The 12933-nt window shown below is 36.6% G+C and overlaps 1 protein-coding gene across 1 annotated transcript in view; it reads left to right on the top strand.

Annotated features, from left to right (window-relative positions):
- Positions 1 to 12933, top strand: part of LOC136030562 (probable helicase with zinc finger domain) — a 98569-nt gene that overhangs the window by 29289 nt on the left and 56347 nt on the right. The window contains exons 5-6 of the mRNA XM_065709623.1: positions 8836 to 8962; positions 12217 to 12335. Of these exons, the coding sequence (XP_065565695.1) occupies positions 8836 to 8962; positions 12217 to 12335 (246 nt within the window). The remainder of the gene's footprint in view (positions 1 to 8835; positions 8963 to 12216; positions 12336 to 12933) is intronic.

Consider the following 12933-nt stretch of genomic DNA (forward strand, 5'->3'; position numbering starts at 1 on the left):
TGGTGGGTAGAATAAGCAAATATCGTAGATACGTGACTGATGTAACCGGACTGGATTTACACTCTTTGGGGGAGATAGGGAGGGGGCTCCAATGCTTTGACGAGTTTGGTGCTTCTGGGCGTGCTAGGACGATGAAAATTGGTTGGCGTGACAGGGACCTAGACAAATTGACTTGATCAACTCGTTTTCCCCGATTCGACCATCTGGGGGGCTTAAGGGAGAGGAAAAATTATAAAAAATGAGGAATTTTCAACTTACGAATGGGTTATCAGATATTAATGAATTTTGATATTTAGAAGGACCTCGTGTCTCAGAGCTCTTATTTTTAATCCTGACCGGCATTAAGCCTCTGATTTTCCTTTTAAATCAATCTATTGATTCTTAGAATTTTGCAAGAGCTCATGCCATATGAGCTATAAGACTAAAACAATAACATAAAGACTAAAACAATCTTGGAAACAGGTACCTTAACTCTGGAAGTCATAGTGCTGCAATCTGCACAGGATTTCTCGGTTGCCTTAAAAAATAAATAAAATTTAATTATCCCAACGGCTAATGGGTATTCAAAGAGAGGGGGAAGGATGAAGGGTCAAAATTTGTTCCTTGGTCCTATCTTATTATATTTTGTTAGTATTTCTTATGATAATTTTGTTACTAAACCACAGACTAAAACAATCTAGGAAACGGGTAGCTGAACTATGGAGTCCATAGTGCAGCAAGCTGCCCAGAATTCCTCTGTTACTTTAAAATTAAATAAATTTAACTATCCCAACGACTAACGGGTATCAGAAGAGATGGGGAGAAAGAAGGGCCAACACATATCGCTTATTCCCATCTTATTACATTTTGTTGGTATTTCCTATGAAAATTTTGTTTCTAAACCACAAACTAAAACAATCTAGGAAACGGGTAGCTGAACTATGGAGGCCATAGTGCAGCAAGCTGCCCAGAATTCCTCTGTTACTTTAAAATTAAATAAATTTAACTATCCCAACGACTAACGGGTATCAGAAGAGATGGGGAGAAAGAAGGGCCAACACATATCGCTTATTCCCATCTTATTACATTTTGTTGGTATTTCCTATGAAAATTTTGTTTCTAAACCACAAACTAAAACAATCTTGGAAACTAGTACCTGAACTATGGAGGCCATAGTGCTGCAATCTGCACAGGATTTCTCGGTTGCCTTAAAAAACAAATAAAATATAATTATCCCAACGACTAACGCGTATCAGAAGAAAGAGGGAAGGATGAAGGGCCAAAGCAAGCTCCACAGGATTCCTCAGTTACGTTAAAAATAAATAAATTTAATTATCCCAACGGCTAACGGGTATCAGAAGAAATAGGGAAGGATGAAGGGTCAACATTTATCCCTTATTCCCATCTTATTAGATTTCGTTAATATTTCCTGTAAGAATTTTGTTTCCAAACCACAGACTAAAACATCTTGGAAACTGGTACCTGAACTGTGGAAGCCATAGTGAAGCAAGCTGAACAGGATTTCACGGTTGCCTTAAAAAATAAGCAAAATTTAATTATCCCAACGGCAAACGGATATCAGAAGAAATAGGGAAGGATGAAGGGCCAACATTTATCCCTTATTCTTATTATGTTTTGTTAGTATTTCTTATTATAATTCTGTTTCTAAACTACAGACTAAAACAATCTAGGAAACGGGTAGCTGAACTGTGGAGGCCATAATGCAGCACGCTCCACAGGAATCCTCTGTTACCCTAAAGATAAATAAATCTAATTGTCCCAGAGACTAACGGGTATTGGAAGAGGGGGGAAGAATGAAGGACCAAGATTTATGCTTTATTCCCAACTTATTTGGTTTCTTTAGTATTTACTATGAGTATTTTGTTTCTAAACCATAGACAAAAACAATCTTGGAAACTTGTACCTGTACTGTGAAAGCGATAGTACTACAAGCTGTATAGGATTTCTCGGTTGCCTTAAAAACAAGTAAAATTTAATTATCCCAACGGCAAACGGGTATAAGAAGAAAGAGAGAAGAATGAAGGGCCAACATTTATCCCTTGTTCCTATTTTATTAAATTTCATTATTATTTCTAATGATAATTTGGTTTCTGAACCCCGTACTAAAAACAATTTAGGAAACTGGTACCTGAACTGCAGAATCCATAGTGAAGCAAGCTGAACAGGGTTCCTAGGTTGCCTTAGAAAACAAATGAAATTTAATTATCTTAACGACTACCAAGTATCAGAAGAGAGGAGGAAGGATTAAGGGTCAACATTTATCCCTATTTCCTATCTTATTAGATTTCGTTGGCATTTCTTATGATAATTTTGTTTCTAGACCATAGATAAAAACATTCTAGGAAATTGGTAGCTGAACTGTGAAAACCATGCTACCACAAGCTGCTTAGAATTTCTCGGTTCTGAGAAAGCAAATGAAAATCTAATTATTCTAACAAATTGCATGAAAGGTATCATTTCTTGAACCTTTCTGAGGTCAATGTGAGATCTTTTTTATAGCTATCTAGGCTCTGGAAGTTCTTTAATGAATTTTAACTCTTTAATTTTCCAAGGATATTTACTAAAAAGATGGATTAATGCCTAAAAATGCCAAAAACTTAAGTACATGCTGAAATGCATTGAAGAGGCAGATTTTTGAAAGGCTCCTTATCATGGGTCGGGGTAACCCCTTCCCCTGTAAATAAGGAAAAACTGGTATTAGAAGACGGGAGGAATATACAGGACTAGCATGTATCTCTCATCCCTCAATACTATCTTGAAGATCAGAATAAAATGCTTTAGTTTTTAGACTTGGCAGAATTAAAACTTGTATACCCCAAAATGCTATAAAACGTGGTCTCACTTACATTGGCCTCTAAAAGGTTAATACAATTCAGGTTCAGAGAAATTTTCTAAGAGTTCTTTGTGCTCGAGTATATCTGCAACCGCTAAAAATTCAGAAAATTTTCTTCAGTGAAAATGAGAACCGTCTATAAATGTTGATTCTTTTTAAAGGTTTCTCATAGGTACTACGTCATAGTTATTTCTGGGGTACCATTTCGAGTTTAAAACCTATCTTTATTTATTAAATTGCTTTTCTTTGTTTTTTTTATCCTTTTTTTTTTATTGTATAGTATTTCTCCTGCCTCTGGGATTCGTTCGACTAAGCACAGTATATACATACAAGAGATTTATTCACGTCCATGCTTGATTATTTCTTTTGAGAAAAAGTTGTAAGAATTAGGGTACCTGAACGGATGGTGCTTCAAAGATCCCAAGACGATTGTTTAACCATGGTTTCTAAAATTTCTGTCAACGGTCTGCCTCAAAACGTCACCCGTCTCATTGTTATTCATTGTTTCTAAAATTCCTTTCTGTTAAAATATTACTACTACTACTACTACTACTACTAATAACTCACTGCAGCACTAAGCCGTCTGAGGCCAACACAGCTACGCACGCTCCTCCTCCAACCTAATCTATTTAAAGCCTCCCTCTTTACACCCTCCCAGGAAGTTTCCATTTCCTTTAAATCTTTATTTATGATATCCTCCCAACCCAGACAAGGACGACCTGCTTTCCGTGTAGCCCCAGACGGTTCGCCAAAAAGGACAATCTTCGGTAATTTCTGTTAAAATAGGTAATGAAGAAACAGCAGAAAGTGTATTATTTTATGTCCAATGTACATGATGATGATCATTTTTATTAAGTGATTAAACCTTTACAAGTATTTCACTGCTAAATGTCTACAAGCGAACACTACAAAGACAGAAAAAAAAACTAGAATAAATGAAACTTATAAATGCTACAATCAGGTATAAATATCATATATTAACATCAAATCAGTCTTCTAGTTGAATACAAAAATCTGTTCAAACATTTCCTTAATACTTTATCAGAAATTACTGAACTAGGACAAAATGGGAAATTAATTCCTAAAAAATGGAAACGTTCCAATGTAGCCTACATAGGTCCTGGGTTGGATCATAGTAATAAACTTTTAGCGTTAAGATTAATCTTACAGTAAGATTTTTCTATTAAAATGATTGTAGCGAATTTTGCAACAACTTAAGGCCTTGAAAGGTTTTAAGCAGGCCGTATAGACTACATCATTGCTTGGTATAGCGTAATATGGGTGCTGAATTGCGTCATTGGCTTTTAAACAACTAAAAGCTATTAAACAACTAAAAACGTCTTTGCCTGTTAATTACGTTTTCTCTATGAAAAAAAAAGAAGATGAAATGTTTTATACTTTATAATTTATTCATCAAAAGCATTAGAGTTTTCCTTTGTTTATAAATTATTCATTTTCATTTGTCTTGGCATTCTTAATTTCTCTATTAAGTTTTAAAAATGTCCTGTAATATGACTGCGCAATAGAATACTATAAAATCTTCATCCGAACAAGTAATGGTGCCATATGTTAAATAAGACAACACTGCGCTAATCGTTACTTAAATCCCATGAATACTGCCCCTATACTACTGGCTGCGTTTAGGAGTGATAAACACGTGGTAGAATATCATTTAAAAAGAAGAAGTAGACGCAAGCTTGAGATATTATTGTGGAGTCATACTTTTAAATTTTGCTGAAGCATAATACCAGTTACTTGTAGATGCCTTAGATTCCATAAGTTCCACACCCTTACATTCGGCTGCGTTTAAATGAAAAATATATGTACCTGTATCTTTTAGAAAAGGAATTGAACCTTAAGGCTCGGCTTTACATTATGCTGCTCGTGGAGGTTTTTTTCATGGTGGAAAAAAGATGGACTTGTTTTATTTCGGCCTTTGGTTGGTTTCGTGGTGTTTGGCCAGGCGGGCCGTATATTTTATGTTGGGAGACAATGGCTGCGGAACGAAAAAAACAAGTCATTTCCATAAACATTATTCCTTTTAGTTCTTGGGGCAAGGGAACCCCAATGCACAGGAAAATATGTTGACTGTCCAGAAAATGAGACTGAAACTGGAAAAAAAATTCATCCTCGGCCATGAGGAAACTAACTAAAAACAAGAGCTAAGAGCTCATATGGCACTTGTGACGAGGCCAGAAGAGCTAAGAGCCAAGAGCTCATAAGGTATGAGCTCAATAGATTGATTTAAAAGGAAAATCAGAGGCTTAATGCCGGTCGGGATTTAAAATAAGAGCTCTGAGTCACGATGTCCTTCTAAATATTAAAATTAATTAAGATCCGATGACCCACTCGTAAGTTATAAATACCTCATTTTTTCTAATTTTTCCTCTCCCTTTAGCCCCCCAGATGGTCGAACCTAGGAAAACGACTTTGTCTAGTCAATTTATTCAGCTCCCTGACACGCCTACCATAAATCATCGTCCTTGCACGTCCAGAAGCACCAAACTCGCCAAAGCACTGAACCCCTCCCCCCAACTCCCCCAAAGAGAGTGAATCCATCACGGTTACGTCAATCATGTATCAAGGACATTAGCGTATTCTATCCACCAAGCTTCATCCCGATTCCTCCACTCCAAGTGTTTTCCAAGATTTCCCCCTCCAACTCCCCCCAATGTCAAAAGATCTGGTCGGGATTTGAAATAAGAGCTCTGAGACATGAATTCCTTCTAAATATCAAATTTCATTAAGATCCAGTCACCCGTTCTTAAGTTAAAAATACCTCAGTTTTTCTAATTTTTTCAAATTAACACCCCCCAGCTCCTCCAAAGAGAACGGATCCGTTCCAATTATGTCAATCACGTATCTAGAACTTGTGCTTATTCTTCCCATCAAGTTTCATCCCGATCTCTCAACTCTAAGCGTTTTCCAAGATTTCTGTTTCCCTCCTCCAACTCCCTATATCCCCGGATCCAATTCGAGTCGAAAATGGAGCATCTGAGACATAAGATCCTTCCATATATCAAGTTTCATTAAGATCCGATCATCTATTCGTAAGATAAAAATACCCAAATTTTCACGTTTTCAAAGAATTCTGGTTTCCCCCTCCAACTCCCCCCAATGTCAAAGGATCTGGTCAGAATTTAAAATAAGAGCTTTAAAGCACAAGATCCTTCTAAATATCAAATTTCATTTAGATCTGATCACCCGTTCGTAAGTTACAAATGCCTCATTTTTCCGAATTACCCCCCCCCCCCCCCCAACTCCACCAAAGGGAGTGGATCCGGCCCGGTTATGCCAGTCACCTATCTTAGACTTGTTTTTATTCTTCCCATCCGGTTTCATCCTGATCTCTCCGCTTTAAGTATTTTCTATGATTTCTGGTCCCCCCCCCCCGAACTGCCCCCCCCCCCCAATGACGCTGGATCCGGTTGAGATTTAAAATAAGAGATCTGAGTTACGAGGTCCTTCTAATTATGAAGTTTCATGAAGATCCCATCACTCCTTCGTAAGTTAAAAATACGTCACTTTTTCTAATTTTTAACCCCCCCTCCCAACTCCCCCAAATAGAGTGGATCCGTTCCAATTATGTCAATCACGTATTGAAGACTTCTGCTTATTTTTCCCACCAAGTTTCATCCCGATCCCTCTACTCTTAGCGTTTTCCAGGATTTTAGGTTCCCCCTGCCAAACTCCCACCAATGTCACCAGATCCGATCGGGATTTACAATGAGAGCTTTGAGACACGATATCCTTCTAAATATCAAATTTCATTGAGATCCGATCACCCGTTCGTCGGTTAAAAATACCTCATTTTTTCATATTTTTCAGAATTAACCCCCCCCCCCAACTACCCCAAAGAGAGCGGATCCGCTCCGGTTATGTCAATCATGTATCTAGGACTTGTGCTTATTTTTCCCACCAAGTTTCATCCCGATCCCTCCACTTTTCCAAGATTTTAGGTTCTCCCCTCCCAACCCCCCCCCCCCCAATGTCACCAGATCCGGTCGGGATTTAAAATAAGAGCTCTGAGACACGATATCCTTCCAAACATCAAATTTCATTAAGATCTGATCAACCGTTCCTAAGTTAAAAATACTTCATTTTTCTATTTTTTTCGAATTAACCGACCCCCCCCCCCCCTACTCCCCAGATGGTTAAACTGGGAAAACGACTATTTCTAATTTAATCTGGTCCAATCCCTGATACGCCTGCCAAATTTCATCGTCCTTGCTTACCTGGAATTGCGTAAAGTAGCAAAACCGGGACCGACAGACAGAATTTGCGATTGTTGTATGTCACTTGGTTAATACCAAGTGCCATAAAAAATATAAGTTGGGGGCTACGGCCCCAAAAAATGAACCGACATTTTTCAGTGGCTTTAAACCTATGCCTTAAGAAAAATCTAAAGCAAAGGGGACTCCAATGCAAAGAAATAATACCCACCAGCCTATATTTGTTTAATAACCCTATTGAACATAACGTTGGCACCGCACTATTGACTGTTGAATGGCTCTTCGACCACATCATATAGATAAATTGGGTGTTGCAGCTATTTGGTTGGGCTTGCTTGTAAACGGGAAAACTTTCCGCGTGTTTCCTTTTACGATTCATTATGGCAACGAAGGACAAAAGCTACTCAAAGAAAAAAATCTTAATAATTGTATGACAATAAAAACAAAAATCATACAACATGATTTAGCTAAATAAAATTTATAAAGAAAAATTCGACAGACGCTATAAAAAAAGATACATAGAAAATATACGAAGACACATATGAAACATGTATAAAAAACATATGAAGAAAACATAACAGATGCTATACAAAAAAAAAACAACAAAGGATGACTCACATTAAAACAAAACCCAATATTTCGGACTCGGAGTCTTTGAAACAAAACCCAATATTCCGACTTACTATTATTATTTTTGTATTTAAATTTTTATTTTTCATATAATTTCAAATCTTTGCAAATGTGCAAATGACTGCATGGAATACAATTTCAATTTCCCTTCCCTTTCTTGCTTTTATGTGGGAAGAGAATGCGCTATCTTCAAATTAACTATATACTCTATTTTCTGGTGCTGTTCTGCTATTCTTATTCTAATTTTTTGAATAAAATTACATTGTATTCCACACTTGCTTCTCATCCAGAGAGAAAAAAACTTGTTATCATCTAAATTTTGTGAACACAGATTGGTTGTGGTAATTCAAAATGTGTTATGTGACATTTTTGACAAACTAATATCCGTTGACTAGATTCTTAAACTACGTTCTACCGATCGACCCAATAGATTTTCACGTGTTTATTTGTTTCTGCAGATGCTTAGAAGTTTTGTTTTTTCCAAAATGTCTTGTATCCCTATTTCTCTCTGATAGGAATAATTAGAACATAACTAAATCTAGACACCTATTAGAAACAAGTTTATTTTAAAAGCTAGAGACAAATTTTCTAGTTCATCAGCTCAATTGTAAAATGTTTACCTTGTAATATAACGCCTTATGATTTGTGACAGCCAAGGTTGTATCCCGAGATATTTGCCCGACTCGTAAAAACGTCACAAAAATGCATATAAACAGATTTTTAATGCTCTTTTAAAAGTTTTTATTTTGTATCTCCCCCTTCCGAAAAAAATCCTAGCTGTGCTCTTGGTTGCAGCCGATTTCTTTCGTCAATTGTTTTAATATTTATTATCGTATTTATCTAAACTACTGTTGCTTACAGACTAAGTTCTTAGGTGAGGAAGTGAGGCCATCAGGAGCATTGTTTTTTTTTTTTGGGGGGGGGGGACGGGAGATTTTCTATCCAATCTTTGTTGAAATTCCAGTCTCAACCCCCCATCCCCTTCTCAGTGTGTGCATATTTTTGGAGACGATGTGTATTCTCGTTACGTGCAAACATGTTTAGGATCAAGTAGAGGATCGTAGGCAATGAATTCAGTTTGAACTGGGCAATGAATTCAGTTTTAACTGGGCTGACAAATCAAAACTTTAATTATTTCAGTATAGTCTTTATGATCCGGAAGTTCGAATGTTCCGGTATCCAACACGAGAAGAGTTAGAAAATTCAAGAATCATTGTCACCACGCTCAGCTTGTCGAGAAAACTCCTTGAAGTTGGATTGCCAAGAGGTAAGAATTAACTAAAGAATGAAGATTCTCCAGGGCCATTGTAGGATCCCAGTTATTTGTAAGGATGAGTTTTTGAGTAGGAATACGATACAAATAGGATAAAGATCTTCCAGTGCTATTGCTGCCGCACATGGCGTTAAAGTGTTATTTCACCCTCTGGGTCGTCCACGGGAATAAGTAGCAACCCAGCTACTCTGTCGCCCAACCTTGCCGCAGGGGGAATCGATCTCTGGACCTCGTATTGCGACGTAAAGCACCAATCCACTGTGCCACCACAAAATAATTAATATCCAAAAAAAAACAACTGTTTATAAAATATAGCCGATGTGATATAATCCATTTTTCTGTCATGATTTCTTCTCAGTTACCCATATCCAAATGACACCACAGCCTTGATAATTTTGATTTTTATTATATAAATATTATAAGTAATACACAATACTATTAGTGACACATATATGGTATCTTTTGGGTCTTTGTTTGATTCTTGTGGATTCCTACCTTTTAATCATTTTCCGTACTCTTTTGCACGTATTCCGTAATCTTGGTTATTATGTTGTTTCTTTGGTTGTTTTGCACCTTATTCTGTGTTTCTATTATCGAAAGATGATTGACCGAATAATCTAAAGCTCTAAAAATAGTGTTGTAAAAAATAGTGCAAATATCTATTTGAAAGTGTTTTATGACGTCTTTTAAAAAGGTAATAAGAAGTCTGGGTTTATTTTTGTCACTAAAGCTAGTCCCGAAGCCACGTTGAAAACCGGCGGCGCGCCGCCGAAAATTTTGTATCGCGCCGCACGCCGAAAAGGCTTCAGCGCGCTGACACCGCCATCGGAAATTCTAAGTGCCGAATTGTTTTCTGAGATTATTGACAGGCAAATATAATGCAAAATTTACTATCTAACGGTACATGCGAAAATTTGGACCCTCTCAAAATGTTTTTGAACTCGCCATGTATGAACTTTAGATTATCTTTCTGCAACATATAGTATGGTGCAAAGTATTATTCAATACAAAGGCCCTTTGGCAAGTGCTTTGCGTAAAATTAGGAAACCTAACCATGTTCTAGATGATGAGGAATATGAACTGATGTATGACTTTTGCTCTGTACTACCAAGTTTTTTTACTACAGTCGAGGCTATTGCTTCCCACCCTAAATGTTACTCTGCTCTGTCGGGGCCTCCTAAAAGGTCACCTTGAGGAGCAACCTAATGATTGTAGGTGTATTTTGATTCTTAAAAAAATGTGAAAAACAAGTTTGAGCCTTGCTTCCCGAGTGATGATCTTATGGTATATAATCTGTTATACTCGTTAACAATCTTATAAGATTTATTATGTTTTGAAATAAATTTCATTTTAGCTAGAATCCAAATTGCATCGTATATTAATTTAATTCTATATTCAAGAGCTATATTATTTAACGATCCTGAATAGTTTTAATAAACTCCTCCTGGATACTTTATTTAAACATTGTATTACACAAGTCATACCCTTAGCCTCAAATAGCTGGCATAGATCGGTAGAAAACTTATTTAAATCCAATTCATTTTTTCTATTATTTTTCCTATGTCCCCTCGATCGTTTTTTACGTTTAGTGGGACAAGTAAAAGATGGATGGCCCATAAAACCATCAATAAAATTTAATAAGAATCTGAGACATGTCTCCATATTTAGCTACACGATCATTTAGCCCAAAAGGTTAAGTTGTACCGATAGTATGGATCAAGAAATCCTCATGCTTGCGAAGTCTACTATTCTTCTCTTCTTTATTTAAGTTATCTAAAGTCCAAATTTTCTAAAATCGTAATAGTTATATCTGATATGGAACAAGCACCATCATTACAATGTTGAACTAGATAGTCAGTAGTTTTTCCCTTGTTAATTGTTGTTTTATGCGCAGAAAATCTCATATTTATATTATTAGTTGTTTTCCCCACATATTGTAAACAGCATTTCTTACATTCTAATAAATAAATTACATTAGTTGTCTTACAAATAACATTACCAGGTAACATGCATGCAAAATTTTTAATATGCAAATTGCTCTTCACAAAAGTCCGAGGGATGAAATAGTCTTGGTTCTGTGTCGTAAAGAGCGAGGGGTTGAGAGGTAGGATAGTCAAAGAAGTGGAATGCAGGTTGCAAGACCAGGAAATTCAGACATGAAGTAAGATATACACATCAGATTCCATTGAGGTTTCATAAATTAGTCAAGGATTTATGGTGCAAGTAAATTTGTTTAATTTAAGCTTTAGAGTTTAATTTAAATCAAATTTTAAATTACCTATTTTGTCGGATTAATTCAAATATCAGGCATTTTAAGATCTCACTGTCTATCATTTTGGTTAAAAGAATGTTTGTGACAAGTTAAGATTGATATCTCGCCCTTATTTTGTTCGAGGTTCGATCATGGTAATGAAGCTAAAAAGGAATAGTGGACTGAATTCTTATAAAAACTGATACCACTTTAGTTTTCAAAACTTTTTAGAAGTAGTCAAAAAATTCTAAAAATAGAACAAACGCCGATAAATTTACGGCACGCCGCTGATAATTTTTGGTAGCACACCGCAAAAAATTTCGGCCCCGCCGCCGTCATAATTGTGGCCGCCGCCGCTGAATTTTAATTTGGCGCGGCTTCGGGGTCTAACTAAAGCCAAACTAACCTAGCCGAGCGAATGACACACTGGACTTGCAATCTTATGCTATTTGGGGCTCAGGTTCGAGTCCTGGTGTTGCTGATTTCGAGTCAAGGCGTGGAGTAGGGGTTAGTGATGTGACACTGCAAGCTCAGCCACGTGGGGCATGGAGGCAATTTGATTCTTACGTCTGAGCCTTGGTCTGGTTGAGTCAACTCTGCCACAAATTATAAAGCCCAATCATCACCAAAATACTGGGCAGCCAAGTTCGAGAATCTTTTTATGGGATTAATTCTGTGTTCTAATATCTACATTTTACTATTTTATTGAGAAGGTATGGTAGCATCGAATGGTCCTAGTTTTGTAAATACATTTTCCTTATAGATGGCTTAAGATTATGCATTGATTTATAAACGTAGCAATAACACGGGCGACTCCCCGTGTATCTCGGTCTCCAAAATTTCCTTGATGTTCCCTATAATTTTTGTTTATTTGTACTATTGCTCACCTATTTTTAGTTATTATTAGTGCTTGAATTTGTGTGTCCCTCGGTCACGATCATGCAATCTTACCGATAAAAACATTACAAAATTTTTTCTTAATAATATTTTTTTACAGGGTTTTTCACCCACATCTTAATTGATGAGGCAGCGCAGTGTTTAGAAGCAGATGCGCTGATATCGTTGAGTTTAGCAAACGAGAGGACTCGAATTGCTTTAGCTGGTGATTATATGCAGGTACTCTATATTTGTTTATTTCTTCTTTTTTTTGTTTATTTTCCTTATATGTTTGTTTGTTTCTTTCATATTTGTTTGTTTTTCCTCTTATTCTTTTTGGTGATCTGTATCAACTCTCACTTGGCTGAATTTTTTTTTCATTGTTTAACGTGATTGGAAGTTAACTCTGGTGACTGCGTCTCTATAAATCAGAATTTGATGCGCAAGTTAGGTACTTGCATAAGAAAAGGCAGTTTTGCCCCCCCCCCTTCACATCAGTCTTCTAGTAAGTCTCATTTTATTCTTTGTGGCATAGAATTTCCTCAATTTCGCCAACATATTTACCAATCGGAGGTTTTTTGTCTCTATCTTTCTTCTCCCTTTTCCAGAATTTTCAGAATAAAATCAATTAGATCTTCTTTTTTTACCCTTCCCCCTCGGGCTTTGAAATCTTGAAGAATTGGCAATATGGCTGTGATGTCCCGTAAGATTCGAGAATTCATGAAACATGTACGAATAGTGGAAACATTTCTTTTGAAAATAATATATAAAAAAATATTTCATGCAGTCACGTCAGTCCTTGTGGTGATATTCTTGCCCCTTCCTCCTCCCAAAGTTG

The sequence above is a fragment of the Artemia franciscana genome, chromosome 8, assembly GCF_032884065.1.
Source record: "Artemia franciscana chromosome 8, ASM3288406v1, whole genome shotgun sequence".
In the NCBI taxonomy this organism is placed as follows: Eukaryota; Metazoa; Arthropoda; class Branchiopoda; order Anostraca; family Artemiidae; genus Artemia; species Artemia franciscana.